Below are 20,361 nucleotides of genomic sequence, written 5' to 3'. Positions count from 1 at the left end.
CCGCTGTGCTTCCCCGTCCTTGATCCAGCTTGGAGTTTTAGCTCAGAGAATCTGACTGATGTAGCCTGGGACACTTCTCTCCTCTTGGCTGGGGGAGCATGTGGGGCAGCCCCACAAGCCTGTACGTGATGGCAGGGGCGGGGCAGGGGACAAGTCTCCTAAAGGAACACAGGACGCTGTTCCTGGAAGAAGGGCGAATGGATGCTGCATTTTCAAACCAAAAATGTCCACTACCCCGTACTCCAGATGAAGGAACTGAGGCATGGAGAGGTCAAGAATATTCACCCAAGGCCACAGAGCTGGGACGTGGCCAAATGAGACCTCAGTCTGTCTGGATCCAAAGTCTGTGTTCTGTCTGTGACCTGATCTGGGCAGGGTGGTTCTCCCGGGACCCCTTGAAGCTGGTGGGGGTTGGGATGCTGACTGCGTCCCAAACAAGTCAGGCTCCTGCATCTTTCTGGGGCTGCCTCCAGGACTTCGGGGTAGGGAGGAGGATCTAAGAGAGCCCTGCTGCCCTCTTGGCTTTGGTCTTGTCCCTGTGCTTTGGGCAATGAGCCCAGCTGGACCCCTGTCGTCCCCAGCGGGGCCAGCATGCAGGAGCTTAGAATGGGAGGCCCACCCAGGAAGCACCCTATCGAGACCCTCAGCTCAGACCTAATTCTAATTCATGGCTCTTTTCTCTTTCTGTTCTCAGATCGGGAGGACCAGTCCATTCTATGCACGTAAGTGGAACTGCTTTTTCTCCTATTATTCTGGAGTCCAGATCAACCTATTAAAGAAAAATGTCTGTGGGGGCTGGGCTCTTTGGTCTGTCCACCATTCCGAATGCCTGGCCCCGTATCTGGCGCAGAGTAGATGCTCACTAAACATTTGTCAAACAAATGTTCTCATCTGAGTCAGGCACACCTAAACCATTAACCGTACCCGGGGCCATCTGGTTCTGCACCGCCCCCCTTTTTTAAACCAGCATTTGTTGAGCACTAGCTGTGTGCCAGGCCCTGAACTAAACAGTTTACATAACGTATTGCATCTAATTGCATAACCGCTCTGTGAGGGTAGATGCCATCTCCATTGATGAGGAAGTCTTGGCTTGTGTTAAACTATGACTTCATAATTTCACAATTAGCAACTACATTTGTGCTATGTTAGGTGGTTGGTGTCACTGTTTCTTTGAAGGCCAGGTGCATGGTCAGAAGATATTAACTCCATTTAGAATCGTTGAGAGAATCTTCACTATTCAGGAAAATCCCTCCTGTGGTGGCTAGAATAGTGGTCCCCCAGAGATCTCCTCATCCTAACCCCTGGAACCCGTGAACATGTCACGTTACAGGGCAAGGGGGAATGAAGGTGGCAGATGGTATTACGGTTGCTAATCAGCTGACCTTAAAATAGAAAGATTAGCCTAGATTATCCAAGTGGGCCCAATGTAATCACAAAGTCCTTGAAAGTAGAAGAGGAGGCTCAGAGGGAGAGGCAATGTGAGAAGAACGTACCCGAGATTACTGGCTTTGAAGATGGAGGATGCAAGGATGAGAACAGCCTCTAGAAGCCGGAAAAGGCAGAGACGTGTTCTTCCCTAGTGTTCCCAGAGAGAAACACAGCCCTGCTGACACCCTGGTTTTAGTCCAGGAAGATCCATGTGAGACATCTGACCTCCAGAACTGTAAGATAATCAAGTCATGTTGTTTTAAACCACCAAGTTTGTGGTGATTTGTTACAGCAGCCACAGGAAACGAATACACGTCCCTTCCCTCTTTACCCCTATACTCACTCCTACATCACTCATTATTCAACAGATTTTATGGGCCAGGCCCCCTGGTGAGGACTAGGCATATAGGAAGGAATAAAAAATAAGTGGACTCTGCTCCTCAAGAGGGAAGATAGCCACTGGGACAATAATCACACTTTGCCTTTTGTACTCTTTGAATTTGCTGTTTGACTCTGTGAAGGTACTACTACCTTTTCAGAAACTAAATATATATATATACATTTTTAAAGTCACCTAAGTAAATGTGTACTTGCAAACTGTGAAACCTATGAAGAATGAGATATGTAAGGGGCTAAGAGAACATGTAAATAGGAGGAGTTCTAACCAAGGAGAACAGGAAAGCCTTCTCCAAAGAAGTGATATTTCAGCAGAGATGGCAAAGAAGAAGAGAGAAGAGGTTCCAGCATGTGCAAAGGCCGCGAGGTTGAATGGAGCATGTTCTATTTGAGAAACTGAGCAATCAGTTTGGCCAGAGCGTGTGCCCCAGCAGGAGCCCTCTGTCTGAGAAGAGCCATTACAGGACATCTAGGACCAGGGTTGCAAACCCAAGGGCCAATCGAGGCCAACCAAGTGACATTAATGTGTGAAAGAGACTAGGTGTAATACAGTAGGGAATGGTGAGGAGTGTGGTGAACTGGAGAGTGTGGCAACTGAGGGGCAGCTGCTATCCCTCTCCAACCCACCGTTGCCATGGGAGAATGTGGATCCAATGTTGTCAGACTCTCCTACATTTCAATGAAAGCTGGAAATCTAGATTTTTATGTGCAATCTCCAATTTTGAAACATTGGCATCTAATTTACATTAACACACACACAGAGCACCAGCCAAATAAAATCCATTTGTGGGCTGGCTTTGGCCAGTGGGCCACGTGTTTACAACCTCTGTCCCAGAGCTTTGGGCCTGGAAGGGTCAGAGATGACTGAGCCCATGGTTCCAGCCGCACACACAGTGATTAGTTGCAAGAGTGGCAAAAAAATTTCACAGAGCGTCAAAATCTGGGATGATTCATTTTACTTAATGTGAAAGTAGATTCAAGTTGGTCTCAGTAATAATATCTGCCTTTGATTAACTTGTATTCCAAATATTGCTTTGAGGGGGGCGGAGAAAGGGGCTGGGTGATGGTTTCAGTGGGAATTGGGTCAATGACACGCAGTCAGGCTGGTTATGGCCGACATGAGCTGTGTGTGTCAGGGGTGGCCGTGGCCATTACAGATGGGGTTCAGGGTGAAAATAAACACCTGCTTATCTCGTGCAGTTGAGGTCTCTACCACCCCCCCCCAGAGACGTGTTCTGGAGGGAGGGTGAGAATAGGACACGCCCCTTACAGCATGAGCACCTCACCATGCCGAGCACGTCTCCCTCCCGCATTGTCCGTGTGGCACAGTCCGGACCCCCGTGTACAGCTGGCATTTATGCAGAGAGGGTGCTGTGCAGGGCTGTCGTGTACAAAGTCATGGGTGCGTTACTTTGAGGATGTTATAAGGGACTTTTCAATGTTGACTGTCTGTGATTTTGTTGACTTATATGCTGCTGGTATGCAACCCCCATGTCAAATGAGACTCTTTCTCTGCAGAAGTCCTTGGGGTCTCGTCAGAGTCTAGGTTTACCCTTGGAGGTGTGGCCTTGGGGCTGTCAACTGGTCATGTCATTGAGAGGCCCAAGTCATGCCACCTGGGTTTCAGTGCTGGCTCTGCCTCTTACCAGCTTGTCGCTTCAGGCACAGAATTTAACCTTTCCGTGACTCCACGTTCTCACCTATAGAGTGGGGAAGTGAGGAAGATAAAAATAGGACTTAATTCATAGGGTTGTTGTGAGGATTAAATGATTATTTATATGTATATATATGAAAATGAGTGTATATGTGTATACATATAAGTATTTGAGTATATATAATGTACATATGTATGTACATACAGAGACATATACTTACACATGCAAACATGCACACACACATACATACCTATATCTATATCTGACTAAGCTACTGTTAGTAGCTATGACAAGCTATTGTTATCATGACTAGCATGTGGGTCCTGGCGGAGCCGAGGTCAGAACCCACTGTTCAAGTCCAATCACCTCATTTTTATAGAGGAGGAATCAGAGAGGTTAGGAGATTTGCCCAGAGGCACACAGCGAGTTCTCGTCGACAGTGTGGCCTGGAGCTAAATTTCTTGAGGTCAGTTGGAGGGCCCCACATCTGTTGGCCTTTCCCGATGAGCCAGCAACAGCCCCCACGGGCCCCCGCCCCGCTGTGGACCGTGGACATCAGGGAGTGAGGAGCGGCTGGCACCTTTTGTATTTGGTGCAGCGCGCCCATGCTGGCTCAGTCACTCAGGGGGCGTGAGCTGAGACCTGGGTGACGAGAAGGAGCCAGCCCCCGGCAGATTTTGAGAGAAGAGTCTCATGTGGCGGAACAGCAAAGGCACCGGCCCCAAGGTAAGAACCACTTGCCTTTTGGGGGACAGAGAAGGTCCGAGGGGTGGGGCGCAGGGAGGAAGGAGGTGGGAAGGAGAGTGTGGTCAGGAAGGCGATCACGCAGGGCCTCGCAGGCTGGGGTGAGGATGTGGACAAGAGGTGGGTCAGACGGTTCTGACCATCCAGGGAGGCCAGGGTGCTGCCTGGGGACGTGCTCTGACACTGTCAGGGTCTGGGGGCCTGCCTGAGTCATCTGGGAACAGCGCCCTCCCCTGCACTCCCCACTTGGGCTGCTCAGACTAAGTGGCGGGAGACGCCGGCCTCGGGCTCTTCTCCCCTCTAGGGGAGGTGACTCAGGCCACCAGCTGCCTTCTGTCACTCTCCCCTGGGGCCAGCGTTGACTCTTGTGAAACTCTGGGGCTTCCTAAGGGTCTGCATTGGGTGCTTCCCCCACGGCCCACGTTCCCTCCCAACCAGGCCTCCCACTTCGACTCCGCCTCCCCTTATCCCTTCCACCTTGTTTTTGAGGAAGAGCTACTCTCTGGCAGAGGCCCGCAGGATTTTGAAAGGTGTTTTTGATGACACAGCGCAATCCTGAAGGGGTGCAGCCCTCTGGAGAGCAGCGCTGTGGTAGGAGGTGGGGCCCTGGAGGCACAGATCGAGGTTCACTTTCCCGCTTTGCCGCACGCCAGCCATTTGTTCTTGGCTAAGTTGGTGAAGTCCGCAAGCCTCAGTCTCCTCATCTGTGGAATGGGAATATCAACTGTTTCTGCCTCCCAGGGTCGTTGGGAGAATCAAAGGAACAGTGTAGGGGGAGAACTGAGCACAGTATCTGGCACATCGTGGGTGCCCCATAATTGTTAGCTGGTGTTCTGATGCCCTGGTGGGGGTGAGTGTTAGCAGAGTTCTGCCGAACCTTGCTTGCTGGAGGCACCATGGTGTACAGGAGAGAAACCCAGGCTTAGGAGTCAGAATACCGGCTGTGCTAGAACCTCTGCTTGCACAGCTCCAGGGGTCCCGGAGTTAGACCCCTGTGATTTTAGGGCGGGAGTCAGCACACTATGACCCACGGGCGGAATCTGGCCCTCTGCCTGTTTTGTAAATAAAGTTTTATTGGAGCACAGCCACACCCATTCATTTCTGTGTTGTCTGTGGCCACTTTTGTGCTGCTGTGGCAGCGTTGAGTAGCTGTGACAGAGACCATTTGTACCCCGAAAAGCCTCAGATATTTACTACCTGACCCTTCACGGAAGAAGTTTGCTGACTCCAGCTTTTGGCAAATCAGTTAATTTCTCTCGGCATCCTTTTTCTCTTCCATTCTACCATAAAGACAAAATTAATGAAAATTTTAAAATTTAGGGGCTGGCCTGGTGGCATAGTGGTTGGATTCGTGTGCTGCACTTCGGTGACCCAGGGTTCGCAGGTTCAGATCCCGGGCTCGGACCTACGCACTGCTTATCAAGCCATGCTGTAGCAGGCGTCCCACGTATAAAGTGGAGGAAGATGGGCATGAATATTAGCTCCGGGCCAGTCTTCCTCAGCAAAGAGAGGAGGATTGGCAACAGACAGTAGCTCAGGGCTAATCTTCCTCACCAAAAAAAAAATTTAAGTTAAAATTTAAAATACATATGAACAGATATATGAACATATATATATGAAAAAATATGTTTTTTCCGCTATAAGAGTAATACAGATAAATACCTAGAAGTGAACAATAGGAAGATTTCACCCACAGTCCACTCCCCAGAGTCTAGTACCAATAACCCTGGATGTAGTTCCTTCTAGGTTTTTTTTAGGCAGTTTTAAACATGATTGTGATCTCAAAGTATACATGCTTTTTTCTCCTCCTTTTTTCCACTTAGCATTCCAACAAAATCATGTTTGCATGTTATTTACAAATATCCCTTTTGAATGACCACTGGTCCTCCATGGAGTTATTGAACCACTTAACCAGACCCCAAATGTCAGGCTTCTAGGTCATTTTAAAATTTACCCTTGAACAGGGGCTGGCCCCGTGGCTTAGCGGTTAAGTGCGTGTGCTCCACTGCTGGTGGCCCGGGTTCAGATCCCGGCGCACACCAATGCACTGCTTGGCAAGCCATGCTGTGGCAGTGTCCCATATAAAGTGGAGGAAGATGGGCACGGATGTTAGCCCAGGGCCAGTCTTCCTCAGCAAAAAGAGGAGGATTGGCATCAGATGTTAGCTCAGGGCTGATCTTCCTCACAAAAACAAAAACAAAAACAAAAATTTACCCTTGAACAAATAATATCATAGTGACCAACTTTGTTGGCAGAACTTTTTCTGTGATTTCTTGGCTTGTTTCTTTGAGGACGGGTCCCCAGAAGTAGGATCATGGAAACAAAGGTTATACCTGATGTTTAAGCCTCCTGATTCAGGAGTTGGGTTTGAAAAAAAATTTATTTGGGCAGGAACGGGAGGGAGCAAGCCATGAGTCGTGTCTCGCCATGCTCATTTGCCTGGCATGATGGTTCTGATTTGGGCTGTATGTGCACATAATTATGAAATTAATAGTGTTCTTTAAATGGAATCTCTTTTTAAAAATAAGATGTTTATTTTGAAATAGTTTTAGGTTCATAAAAGGTTGCAAAGATATGCAGAGCTCCCGTATCCCACATCTGACATCACCGTGGTCCATTTGTCACATGAAGACCCTAACATTGGTACCTTACTGTTACTTAAACTGTGGACTTCGTGAAGATTTTACTAGTTTCTCCACTAACGTCCCCTTTCTGTTCCGTGATCCCGTCTAAAATAGTGTATTACGTTTAGCCCTTGTCTCCTTAGGCTCTTGTTGGCTGTGACAGTTCTCAGACTTTCCTTGTTTTCCATGACCCTGACAGTTTTGGGGACTGCTCAGGGATTTAGGAGAACGTCTCTCAGTGTGGGTTTGTCAGATGTTCTCCTCATTAGACTGGGCTGTGGATTTAGGGGATGAATGGCACAGAGGTAATGTGCGGTCTCCATCACATCATGTCAGGGGTACGTGATATTCACATGATATTAACGTGAACGGACACTAGTGATGTTCAGGTTGTGTCAGCAGGGTTTTTAACTTCCATTTCCTTCTCTGGCGTTGTCCCAGGCAATGATATCTGTGAAAATTATTGCTTTACTGTTCAGCTTATACATTTTCTGACCAAGTACTGCCTAAAACCATCTGATCAGGTACCCCTGGTGAGAGTTCCACTAGACCTCTGTCCCCAAATTTGGCCACATATCCGTTCCTGGGCAACTTGTTCAAGAGACCTATGGCCTGGCTTCACCCCCAGAGACCCTTGATTCAGTGGCCCCTGGTGAGAGTTCCACTAGACCTCTGTCCCCAAATTTGGCCACATATCCGTTCCTGGGCAACTTGTTCAAGAGACCTATGGCCTGGCTTCACCCCCAGAGACCCTTGACTGAGTGGCCTGGGGTGGAGCTGGGGAAACCTGTGTTTTTATCTAGTGTCTTGGGCGTATGTGAAGCAGTTGGGCCAGCCAGCACGCTGGCGGGGATGGGAATAGTTGTCATGGGTCGTCCACACAGGGGAGGCCGGAGGGATGGCTGAATCTGAGCTGTACCCCTGTCTGCTTTGGGGTGGAGAGAGGACTCGGCGGGTGGGGGTCTGGAGGGGGGTGTCAGGAGCTGTCTCCACCAGCAGAGGCACCTCCCAGATCAGGGACGGGAGCCGCAGCACTGCCCTTCTGTGGACCATTGGGGAACTCAGAAGGGGTGAGACACACCAGCTGGGGGAGGCCTGGAGGCCCTGGAGATTCTGACGCACGTTTTGCTGCTAGAGTGTCTGGCTCATCCCCCAGGTTGCTGACCCCTGGGTGCAGGCCTCGTGGCAGAAAGCCTTCTGAGGCCCCCTGGGGCCTGTGGGGGTTGACAAGAGGCCCGCGGGCCTTGGCTCCGGGGAACCGGGCTGGGAGTGAGCCCGCCCTGGGGTTGGGGTCCTCAGACTGTGAGCTACTCTCCTGGCTGAGAGAGTGAAGTGGTGGGGGCCTTTGGGCCCCTGTCGCTCCTAGGTGACACTATGACAACACTTGGACGCCCTGAGAAAGGCAGCATGAGGCCACTTTGGCTGCAGGACAGGCCAGGTTTTCGTTTTGGAGGCAGCCGGTGTGCTAGACAGAAAAACACAGAGTCCTGGGCTCAGCCCTGCCAAATTCTCATGATTTGTCCTCAGGAAGCCACTTGCCCTGTCTGAACCTCACTTTCCTCATCCGTGAAATGGACAACCACACCCACTTCCCAAGGTGGTTGTGAGAAATAGATGAGTTAATTCATAAAAACACTTAGCATGTGCCTGACAACATCATTAATGCTCAATTATTACTTATAAGTTGTTTTCGAAAGTTCGCTCAGCCCTCAGCCATGCTAAGTGAAAGCAAGGAAAAAAGTATGGGGTAACAGACAATGAATGGGAGCTATTAATACTCATCATAACCATGGCCATGATTATTTTATCTTCATGTGTTTTTAGACATGGCCAGTGGATCTACAGCTGGCTGCTTAGAGACATTCATTTTATCCCCAGACCGGGATATACAAATGCAAATGCTTAGGGGAGCCTGGCAGGTAATAGAAAGGAATGAAGTGGGCCGGGAGTCACACTAGCGAGTGGTGGAGACTGCAGCAAATTGGAAAACACACACCTGTTCACAGGAACAGCTGTGCTTCTGCCCCAGACAATCTATCCCATGGGAGAGGAGTGACCCAGTGTTACCAGAGCTCGTTGGGTTTCTTTCCTTCCCAAGAGAATCCAGAATGCTGGATTTTGTAAAACACAGTGGTTGCATTCTGTGTATGCTGGTCTGCCCTTGCTTTTTCCACTCAACAGTATATCTTGGAGTGCATTCTGTCTCATCATGTATAGATCAGCCTCCCTCCTGGAAATGCTGCATTTTGTTTAACCAGACCCTGTTGATCATAACTGTTAGTTTCCAGACTTTAAAAATATATATAGATATATATACAATTGATCATCATTATTCACTGATTTCATATGTGCAAATTCATCTACTCGCTAAAATTGATCTGTAACCCCAAAATCAACATTCATGGTCATTCGAGGACATGCGCAGAGCAAGGAAGAATTTGGGTGGCCTGATGCACACGTCCCAGCCGGGGTGGAGCAAGGCTTAGCTCTGCCTTCTTGTTTCAGATCTCAGGCTGTAAACAAGTGTCCTCTTCATGGTGTATTTAGTGCCATGTTTCTTGCATTTTTGTAGCTTTTTCTTGGTGATTTCGCTGTTTTAAATGTCCCCAAGTGCAGTGCTGAAGTGCTGTCTAGTGTTCCCAGGCCCAGGAAGGCTGGGATGTGCCTTGTAGAGAAAATGCATGTGTTAGATAAGCCTCGTTCAGGCACAAGTTACAGGGCTGTTGGCCATGGGTTCAATACTAATGGATCCACAATATGTGTTAAATAAAGTGTCTTTAAACAGAAACACACGTGACACAAGGTTACATAGTGATTGGCTGATGAAAATATTGGGACCAGCAGCTCAAAGGAACCTATCCGTATATGTCCCCTAGGAGCAATGGTTCAGTGTTCATTAATTCAGTGTTTGCAGCGACTTTATAGAACGTGAATAACTGTGAATAACAAGAATGTGAATAACACACATATACCTACATGCTCACGCGCGCGTGTGCGCGCGCGCACACACACACACACACACACACAGCCATGCACTGCATGACGACACTTCGGTCAACGATAGACTGCATACACGATGGTGGTCCTGCAAGATTAGTACCATCCAGCCCAGGTGGGTAGTGGGCTACACCATCTAGGTCTGTGTAAGTACACTCTGTGATGTTCACACAATGACGAAATCGCCTAGCAACACATTTCTCAGAACGTATCCTCATCATTAAGCGATGCACAACTGTATATATTTTTTTAACCTCTAACTGAAATTTAGTTTTTCTTTGAATTAAAAAAATGTCAAGAGGGCCGGCCCCGTGGCTTAGCGGTTAAGTGCGCGTGCTCCGCTGCTGGCGGCCTGGCGTTCGGATCCTGGGCGCGCACAGACGCACCGCTTCTCCGGCCATGCTGAGGCCACGTCCCACATACAGCAACTAGAAGGATGTGCAACTATGACATACAACTATCTACTGGGGCTTTGGGGAAGAAAAAAAAGGAGGAAGATTGGCAATAGATGTTAGCTCAGAGCCGGTCTTCCTCAGCAAAAAGAGGAGGATTAGCATGGATGTTAGCTCAGGGCTGATCTTCCTCACACACACAAAAAAAATGTCAACAGGTCACATTATTAACAGTATTATTGGGCCAGCCCCATGGCTGAGTGGTCAAGTTTGGCGTGCTCCACTTCCGAGGCCCGGGTTCGGATCCCGTGTGTGGACCACTCATCAGCCATGCTGTGGAGGCATCCCACATACAAAACAGAGGAAGATGGGCACGGATGTTAGCTCAGGGCTAATCTTCCTTACCAAAAAAAAAACATTAAATTAAATTAAAAAGAATATATTTTAAAAAACCCCAAAACCAATATTATTAACAATATTAACAGATATGAACAGTAACTGGTTTTGTTTCTAGACTTTTGCTCCTACAGCTTTTTCTGCGTGTTTAGAGTGTGGATAACAAGTTCTGAGTGCTAAGGAATTCTAATCGCCGTCATCTTGAAAGTGGAGCCTGCTATCTGCTTTTCAAAACTGCTTTTCCAGCTTTTCCCCCAAATGTTCCTTACAGCAAACTCCCAAGGTTGGGAGGACAGACGCAAGGTAACAAATATTTATTTTGCACCAACGGGTGCCAGGCAGGTGTTATAAAGTGTTTTATATATATTCACTCATTTAATCCTCATAACAATCATTTAAGTGCTTTTATCATACCCATTTTATAGATAAGGAAACTGAGGCATGGGAGTGGTTAAATGACTCGCCCAAGGTCATACAAGTGACTGACAGAGCAGGGATTAGAACTCAGGCAGTCTCGCCTTGGAGCCCATTGTGCTGATTGATGCTGTAGGGGAAGGAGGCATTGCTTCTGCCTGGGCGCAGTATTCAGAATGGAGGCAGTGCTTATCAGGGCTTTGTGGGACGTGTAGGAGTTGGACAGCACAAATGCTAGAGTACCTCACCGGCTGCAGGGGTGGGAGTCACATGAGCACCAGGGCCTGAACGGCTCTGAGATTCAGAGCCAATTTGGCTTTGCAGCCTAGGGCAGACCACAGGCTGAAACAGGCTTGGAAATGGTGTTCAACCCTGGGAGCCAGGCCCAGCTATGTGATTTATAAAATAATGCAAAATGAACATACAGAGCCCTTTGTTGAAATTTCAAGATCACAGCATTAAACCAAGCACAGGGCCCTCCTCAGAGTGGTCCCTGTGGGACTGCACAGGTCGTGCATCCATGAAGCCGGCCCTGTGGGGGTTAAGCGACTACTGGGTAACTCCTTCCAGCCGCTGGGGCGGGACCGATTAAAAGGACTTGGCAGTGGGGTGATTACAAGTCCAGGAGGCCTTATATGGTCACGAGTCCAGGTCCTCCTCCAGGACGGTGGGCTGGGCACCAAATTCCCTAAGACCCAGGACGGAAGGTTAGGGTGCTCAGCCCAGGAAGGCGTCTTCACCCCCAGAGGTCAGGGGTCAGAAACGCAAAGATATTAATGTTTCTGAAGCAGCCCGAGCGCATCAGTCTTCAGACACCCTGAGCCTGGAGCTTGGCCTGTTTTCTTTGGCAGAACCTCCCACGACAATTTATTTTTATCAATAAAACTTGGAAACGTTGAGCCAAGCAGCCCACGGGGAGAAGCAGATTCCCAGAGTGTGTCCTCCTTCCCCTCCGTTGCAAGGGGGAAGACCAGGGTGCGGTCATGCCAGCGTCTGTGTCGTAGCAGGGAGGAGGCGGGGAGAGGCTGCAGACAAAAGTGGAAAATGAGGAAACTGATGTGGACAGGCGAGGGGGGCAGTAGTGGTCCGGGGACACTGTGTGTGCAGCCGTCCTGACTCTTGTCCTAGATCTGAGTGGGCTCGGGACCACCTACATAGGTGGCTTCCCGCACTCAGCTTTCTCTCTTTCCTCCTGCTCTATCAGCACCTGGCCCCGTCAGTTTGGAGTGATGTCTGTCAAGTGTTCTGACATTAACCTGATTGAGGTAATTCATACTAAAGTGTAAATGACTGAGTGGCTTGGTTCATTGGTCCCTGGTTACATTTTCAAAGAGCCTATGAAGGCAAGTGAAGACTCCCAGAATGTATAGAACTCTTTGATGGCATGGGGTCGGGGCTTCCCTCTGTCTTTCCTGCATTCTGTCCCCTGTTCTTATCAAAATAGAAGGGCAGTGGGCGGAAGATGGGGTCTGGCATCAAGTAGACCCGTGCTCAGATCTCGCTGCTTCTCTGTTTTCTGTCTGTGTGATAGCTGGAGCAATTTACTTCAACCTCTCCAGCCCATTGTCCCCAGGTGGGTGATGGGAATACTCAATAACTGTTTCATTAGGTTGTTGGGAGGATTAAATGAAAGCATTTATGAGCCCAACGACTAGCATTGAGAAGCCCTTCAACAAACATCAATTCCTTTCCCCTCCCTTCCTCTGGCCTCAGAAAGCAAGTTCCTAGAGGGTTGGGCCTGTGTCATGGAATGACTCGGCAAAATGTAGTGGAAAGAGGCCTGATTGCATTGGAATCAGAGAGCTGACTTTCAATTCTGCCTGTGCCCTTGCCTTGCTGTGTGACCTGGGGCAAGTTGCTTACCCACTCTGGGTCAGAGTTCTTCTTCTGTAACATGGAAGTGAGATGTCTTTCCTTTAGGATTGGGAGAGGGAAGGGAGATAGTGCATGTGAAACAATGAACACAGGGCTTCCCTCCACTCCCCCAAAAAGTCAATTCTCTCCTTAAAATAAAAAAAAAATTCTTTTTGTCTGGCCTCAGTTTTCCCCACAAGAAAATGGGGACAATGCCTCCATTGTCCCCAGTTCATGAAGTGCCTCTGAGACCACGTGAAATAATGTGGCCATTGGGAATAAACACCATGAGGAAAGGGGAGAGGACAGGGCTGATGCCGTGTGAGACGCTCTGTCGTTTCTGGAGATCAGACCCTGGATTTCTGGACAGTGGGGCCCTAGGCCGAGGTCCAGCAATTCAGGGCACGTGTTTCTTTCTTCCTTTTTTTTTAAGCATGAGCAAAGTTACTAACAGGCCCTTGGCAGGGCAAATTAATGTCTTCATGTCCTAATTAGGAAAAAGAGCAGGACGGCACGAGCGCTGGTGGCACTGGTTCAGCGGGAGAGCCTTGAGCAGACCTCAGGGTGGACAGATTGTTTTCCAGAGTTAAAAAAAAATTCTCTCTTGTGTTTCAGAATGTGCAGTGAGCTCAGAAAATGAGAGTCTAGGCAAAGGGAGGCAAACAACAAACAAAAAAATCCAGAGGTGAGGATGAGAAGGGAAGAAAGTTGTGGTTGAGGGCCTGTCCTTCCATTTTACTAGGAGTGGTGGGATCAGAGGAAGCGTCTGGAACCGTTGGATGAAACAATCTCACCCTGATGATCTCTGCTGGCCAGGAGAGGCAGCTGGTTCAGGAAGGCCATCTTGGTGAAAAATCTACCACTCATATTCTGGGAGTGCTCTTTTGATGAGGCAAACGGCCCGCGGATCTAAACCTAGCAGTCATTTACACTTTAGCATGAATTACTTCAACCAGGGTTATCCTTTGACCCTTGACTGAGATCATTAGCTAGCCACCTGACAATCAGAGTAGGGTTCTCAAGAGAATGAAGGGGCTTGTATCTGCCCAGTGGCTGTTGGGATAACCAGTTTTTTTTTTTCCATAAGAGGAGCTTCTAAAACTTTTACCTTAGGTCCCGGTACTCTGAGAGGTACTTATGTCCTTCCTGGAAGGCAGCCTCTTGCCTGCTCTTTCCGTCTCTAACAAAGCTAATGATGTCTTAAAAGTAGATAATTTGCTGTGAAACTATTCTGTATGATATTCTAATGGTGGATACCCGTCATTAAACATTTGTTCAAACCCATAGAATGTTCACCACCAGGAGTGAACCTGATGTAAACTGTGGACTTTGAGTGATAATGATGTGTCGATGTAGGTTCATTAATTGTAACAAATGTCCTACTCTGGTGGGGGGATGTTGATGATGGGGGGGGCTGTGTATGTGTAGGGTCAGGGGGTATATAGGAAATCTCTGTACCTTCTGCTCAATTTTGTTGTGACCCTAAATCTGCTCTAAAAAGTAAAGACTATTAGCAAAAAAGTAGATGGTTCCACATAAATCTAAGTTTGGATGTGGGTAGGAAACATCAGATTTTCTCTTTCACACTTTTCGTCTGAATCCTTTCCTGCATCTTCTCAGGAGGAGTAGATTGAGATATTGGACGAGGGGTTGAGGCCCAGCCCAGCTCTGTACCAGCGGCAAGTCACTTCTCCTCTGGGAGCCTCGGTTTCCCCATCTGGCAAATGGCCGTGGTGCCGATTATCATCCCGCGTGGCTCATGGAGCTGTAGACGGGTACCACAGAACACCTGCCCAGGGTTGTTTCCGATGGTCACTGTTCCCTGTGTCTTTCAGAGGTGAGTCTGGAGCTGGGAAAACTGAAAACACCAAGAAGGTCATCCAGTACCTGGCCATGGTGGCCTCCTCCCACAAGGGCAAGAAAGACACCAGCATCACGGTGAGTGGCGGCTCCCGCGTGGTGGCCCTGCCTCAGCAGGAGGGGTCGGCTGGCGGCCTGACGGAGGCACAGCAGAGCACGGGGAGGGCCAGCACTCGCGCCGGGGGACCTCGGGCCATGTTTGACTGTCCCCCCCGCTCCGACAGCTCGTTTTTCCACCTGGGTGGGCCACTTTGGGTCTGGACAATTCCTCGTCTGGGCCGGGATCGTTGTCCCCAGGGGTCCTGCTCTGTGAAATGGGACGAGCCCCCTCCCCACGGCAGTGAGCGGTGTCACATCAGGACGTCTCGTAGTGGCCCCAGTGTCGTTTTGGACCGGGTAATTCTCTGCGGTGGGGCTGTCTTATGCGTTGTGGGATGTTTAGCAGCATCCCTGGCCCCTCCCCCCGGTTATGACAACCAAAAATGTCTGCAGACGTGCCAGGTGACCTCGGTGGGGGGCACAGCCGCCCCTGACTGAGAGCCACCGCTTTAAACGCATCTCTGTCAACGCCTGAGTCGTGGCACACCTGTGGTTCCTCCACATGTCTCTCCCACTGGGGCCTGGGGACGGGAACAGGGCTGTCCCTCAGCACGTGGAATGTGGTCCCGTGCCCTTGACGGAGCATCTGCCGCGCGCCGGCCACCGCTAGGATAGGGTCCAGCCGTGAGGCCGAGAGGCGCTGTCATTCTAGTCACTGAGCCTCCGGACACGCGAAAGACGGAGAGTCATCAAAAAAGCATGCAACCGCCGAGACACAGTTCAGTGAAGGGCTTGGAAGGAAAAGAAGGAAAAGAGCAGGTTTCTAGAATCATCCCTTCTTGGGTCCATCCTTCTCTTCCTCCTTCGCGATCTTAGCCCCGCCTCGTCTGTCCCAGAGAGGGGGACGAGCCACGGGGCTGCGTGAAGGACTTGCCAGCGCCTCTGTCTAGGGTTTGGGGTGGGGAGCTGGCAGCATGGAGACCCGAAGATGGCCCGGGGTGTCGCTGCTTCCTGCCATCCTGGGTCTTGCCTCCAGCCATCAGAGGCGACTCTGGAGCAGCCACAGAGACCAGCTTGTCTGGAGGTCCTTGGTGATCTGGGGCGGACGCTGGTTACCCTTCTGGAACCTTCCTCCCTGAAACAAATACAGGAACCCAAGGTCCAGCATTTCTGAACCATCTCTGGGATGGTGTGTAGGAACGAATAGCCCCAAAGTTTGCGTGGCGGTTACTTACTGCTTCCCACTGCTTTTCTCTTCCCTAGAATAGTCAAAATAAGAAATAATACTACTTAATAATAATGACTGATGTTTATCAAGTGCCCGCTACGTGCCAGACACCTTTTTCTCCGCGCATGTAAACACAGCTCAGCCAGCATCTCATCCGACACAGTAGGGGAGAGCCCCCCGGGGCCCCAGCAGGTGCACAAGCCTTTGAAATGTCGGGGTCTCTAAGAAATTAGAAAAAGGAGTGAGCGAAACAGAAAGAAAGGACACAGCATCCAAGTCGCTGCCGTCCGCCATCTCTTGGGGGTCCAGGCGGCCCGGGAGGGGCTGAAGCGTGTGTTCTCCAGCCCCTGATGTACGAGTGATTGCAATAACTCTGACGTTTGTTTTATACTGTGTTGTTTGACCACAGCAAGGCCCACCTCTTGCCTACGTGAGTAACTGGGAGTGTTTTCCTGGTGTGTACGGGAGGCATGGAGTGATCTAGAGCTGCATGCCTCTGTTGCACCCACCGAGTCCCGTAGCTGATGGTAGAACGGGCGAGGCCCCCGAGTTTCACAGCACAAACCAGCAGATGCACCCAGATACTGTCCTGCGGGTGCGGGTGCCAGCGCGGCGTGCGGGGGCACGGCTGCCACCCACGGGACTCCCCTTGGGGCCCCCGGGGTGTCCTCCAGCCTGGAACAGATTTCCCTGGTTCAGAATGAACCCCTTCACCCCTCCCACCAACGCGTCCACCAGCAGTGCCCCTGACTGGAACAATCTAGAGACGTCTGTCCCATCGGATTGAGCGTTTTAGGACTGTCTGGCCCTAAAGCTTCCCTGGCTTGATTGACAGTTGATGACACCGCTGTGGCATGCCTCCCCCCCCGCCCCCCCCCCCGCCATCATCCCTGAATATCTCCCTGAGCCCTGTCCCCTGTGCACTGGTGTGTCCTCGTGCATGTGTGTGCAGTGCGTGTCTGTCTTTGCATGCCGGTGGCTTGACACAAGGCCCCAGGAGTCTTGGGGTTTGCGATGCACTAGCTTCGGTGGTGCGGTAAGGCCCCAGCTATGCAACACACAACCGGTCCTGCTCGGACCTCTGCAGACATAAACTCATCTCTAACGCAGAGCTTGGGGAGCTGGCATATGCGTCCCAGCCTGGAAGAGACCGTCAGGGGTCCTAGTGTGTACCAGGATCACACTCCATCCATCTTAGTTAGACCCTGGGCGGCAGTGTCACGGACGGATCTGAAGGAGAATCAGGATTCTTATTTGGGATCTGCTCCTGTGTGACCTTGGCCACGTCACTTAACTTCTCTGGGCCACAGTCTCATCATCCATGGAATGAGCCATTTGGACCAGATCCCCATGTTTAAAGCTCTCCTGAGAAGGAGCTTTTGGCCCCACCAGCTGGAATTCCCATTCTAGAAAGGGAACCTTTTTCCGGGGGATATTGGGAGCCCAAGTTTGTGCTGACAGAAGTGTCTTCTTCCCACTAGCCACGGAAAGCCCATTGCTCTTGTAAATTTCTACAAGTCCCCATTATGGGGATTCGGTTTGTGGCTGGGATCGTCACAGAGATGACACTTTTGTTTCATCTCCTCTGAGAGCTGCAGGGGAGAGGGATGTGGATAAACACACTCATAAGTGCATGGTAGTTTCCTGCCTGTCTCTTTAGGGACAGCTACCCACAGTGCCCCCCGGGGTACAGAGGAGCAGGGAGAAAGCTGTGTGCTCCCCTTTCCCGTCTAGAACCTTTCCCAGCTGCTTTGCAGCCCAGCCCTGCTGCCTCGAAAGAAAGGACAGGAAATCAGCAGAGAGGAGAAGGGGAAAACCCTCAGAACCCCACCCTTCCCAGGGGAGCCTGGAGGAAGAGCTCGCACAGGGAGGCCTCTGGGCCAGGCTGCAGCCGCCACGTTTCGGGGCCAGGCAGAGAGCAGCTCCTCACGTTCCCGGCATGACTTACCTTGTTGGCCCTTTCCTGCCACCATTAATCACGTGACCGCGTGTGTGCACAGGAGCCCCTCAGAGGGGACCGGTGGGCTGTGTACAGTCTCAGCTGCATTTAACCTGATGAATGGAGCTCAGGCAACCTGCTTTGAAGCTTTGTTCTGCAGTCGGTGAAAAGTATTCCCGGTGGGTTTGCACCTTCCTGACTTGTCTTCCATGGGAAACTTCAGAAAACTAATCCCAAGAAAGGAAAAACTGCAACTTTTACAAAGTCGTACTAAAACCATCAGGAGAAGGCTTGTAGTGGTTTAGCTTGAAGGAGGCTGCTTGTTAAACAGGGGCAGCAGCAGGACCGCCATGGACAGCAGGGCAGGTTGTGCACCGCACAACCCCATGGAGCATCATTCGCTGTGGTGTAAATGGTGTTGTGCAGTGGAGCAGTTCTGAGTGGCAATGATGTTGCGCAGATGAGCAGGCCCTCTCTAGGAAAAAGTGGGCTTCCCAGGGACCAGATGTCCTAGCTATAAGAGAGCCCAGCCAGCTGCTTCTCCTCTGAAATCCTCGAGTAAATCTGGACGCTGGCACCGGGGTCTCAGAGCGGGTAGGAGGTAGGATAGGAGAGGACCTGTGTGTTAAGGGCAGTTTGGAGACGACACCCGTCTCGGGCGGAGCTGTCGGTCCCCGGGTTGCTTTCTCCAATAACTAGATGTGCATGAATTTTAGGGGGAGCTGGAAAAGCAGCTTCTGCAGGCGAACCCCATCCTGGAGGCTTTCGGCAACGCCAAAACGGTGAAGAATGACAACTCCTCACGATTCGTAAGTAGCAGAGCCACACGGGCTTTCCGGGAAAGGCGCGGGGCCCCGGTGTCGTCTCCTGCCTAAGAATGCAGAGAGTGTGCGCGCAGGGGCTCTGAGGCGGAGGGGATGGAGGCGTATCACAGCCGCATTTGCTCTCCATCTGCAGCCCTGTCCTGACCTTACAGCCCTGCAAGGGCTGCTGCGGCTCCTTCCCTCGTTCATTCATCCGCTGTTCATTCAACATTCATTGAGCGTCTGCTGTGTACCAGGCGCCCTGTTAGGCATGTGGTGTTCAGAATTCATTCAATAAATATTTACTGAGTAGTAGGTGCTAGACACTTATCGCCAGTGCTCATTCATTCATTCAGCAAAACACAAATGGAGCACCGACTGTGTACCAGCACACATCTTTCAGCAAATATTTATTAAGCGCCTACTGTATGCAGTCATTCCTGTAGGCATTTTTACAGACACCATTCTCTTTGTTTTTTTTTTTTCATTTGCTCAGTTAATTTTTATTAAGTGCCTACTGTATACCAGACACTGAACTAGGCTCACAGGATCACGGTGAACAATTCAGATGTGGTTCCAGCCTTTGTGAAGCTTGTGGTCTAGTTGAGGAGCCGACAGTCAACGAGGCAGGAGGTGCCTCCTTCCAGCACGTGCTTCCCCAGGCTCCGAGGGCCTCCCCTTTCTCACTTGAGCCTAATGGGGGCAGGAGAACCCAGAAAGTGGGTAGTTGATGACACTTAGACAAAAATCATTCTGTTGTGCCAAAGCAGTGGCGGCCTCTGTAGGAGAGTCAGAAAGATATTTTAAGGAGGAAATTCTGAGGACAGACTGCATTTGCTGATTTGTGGGTGCCCCTCTGAACTGTCGCTCCCCGGGATGGGACCCTGTGGAAACCTCTGCTCTGCCCATCTCGAGCTGCTCTGCGAGCATCCCTGTGTCCTCTGTGTTCATGCGGTGGTCCCCAGCCCTGTCAACCCCAAGACCCACTTTTTATAACAAATAATTATGCCATGTCCCCTCCTTGCCTTTCCTGAAATTAGAGTCATAGATAACATCACCTCCTTCACACGTCAGATTAAAACAAATCAGCATCACGCCCTAATGTTATATGAAGGAGAAATAAAATAATTCATAATTCAAATGTGCCTTTCAGCATATCAGTGCTCAGGCCAGACCCCATAAGAAGACACAGTGAAATAGTCAGACACATTTATATCCAGAATCACTGTGACCGTGACAGCCAAATATGCAGACAGATACAAGGGGGTTTGTCTGGGGGCTGGTGCCCTGGGATGGGATTTTCCAAAATGATGACATACTCTTAGGACAGCTCTCAACCAAAAAACAATTTGCTCTTGAGTTACACGGATGTGACATTCTTACATTAGAGCAAGATTTAAAATTTTTGGTCTGTTTTTATCTAAAAAAAAGCGGTAGGTTCTAGGCTCAGCTAATTGCAAACAGGTTTTTCACCTCTGTGGATGTCAGGTGGGACGTTTGAAAGTCACGGGGGATGTGGCTAATGCTTGGTGCCTGGGACTCTCCGGGTCACTGCAGGACCCCGCCTCCTTCGCCCCTGTACTCTAAGAGCA

General features: G+C 50.2%; 1 protein-coding gene across 2 annotated transcripts in view; it reads left to right on the top strand.

Moving 5' to 3' along the window:
* The window catches only part of MYH11 (myosin heavy chain 11), a 125,343-nt gene that overhangs the window by 48,657 nt on the left and 56,325 nt on the right, over positions 1-20,361 (top strand). For both annotated transcript variants that reach the window (XM_004441840.2, XM_014796326.2), the window contains exons 4-6: positions 695-722; positions 14,736-14,838; positions 18,683-18,775. In XM_004441840.2, the coding sequence (XP_004441897.1) occupies positions 695-722; positions 14,736-14,838; positions 18,683-18,775 (224 nt within the window). The remainder of the gene's footprint in view (positions 1-694; positions 723-14,735; positions 14,839-18,682; positions 18,776-20,361) is intronic.

Source organism: Ceratotherium simum, chromosome 26 (assembly GCF_057802395.1).
Source record: "Ceratotherium simum simum isolate JZ-2026a chromosome 26, ASM5780239v1, whole genome shotgun sequence".
NCBI lineage: Eukaryota > Metazoa > Chordata > Mammalia > Perissodactyla > Rhinocerotidae > Ceratotherium > Ceratotherium simum.
This window is presented reverse-complemented; position numbering and strand designations above follow the sequence as displayed.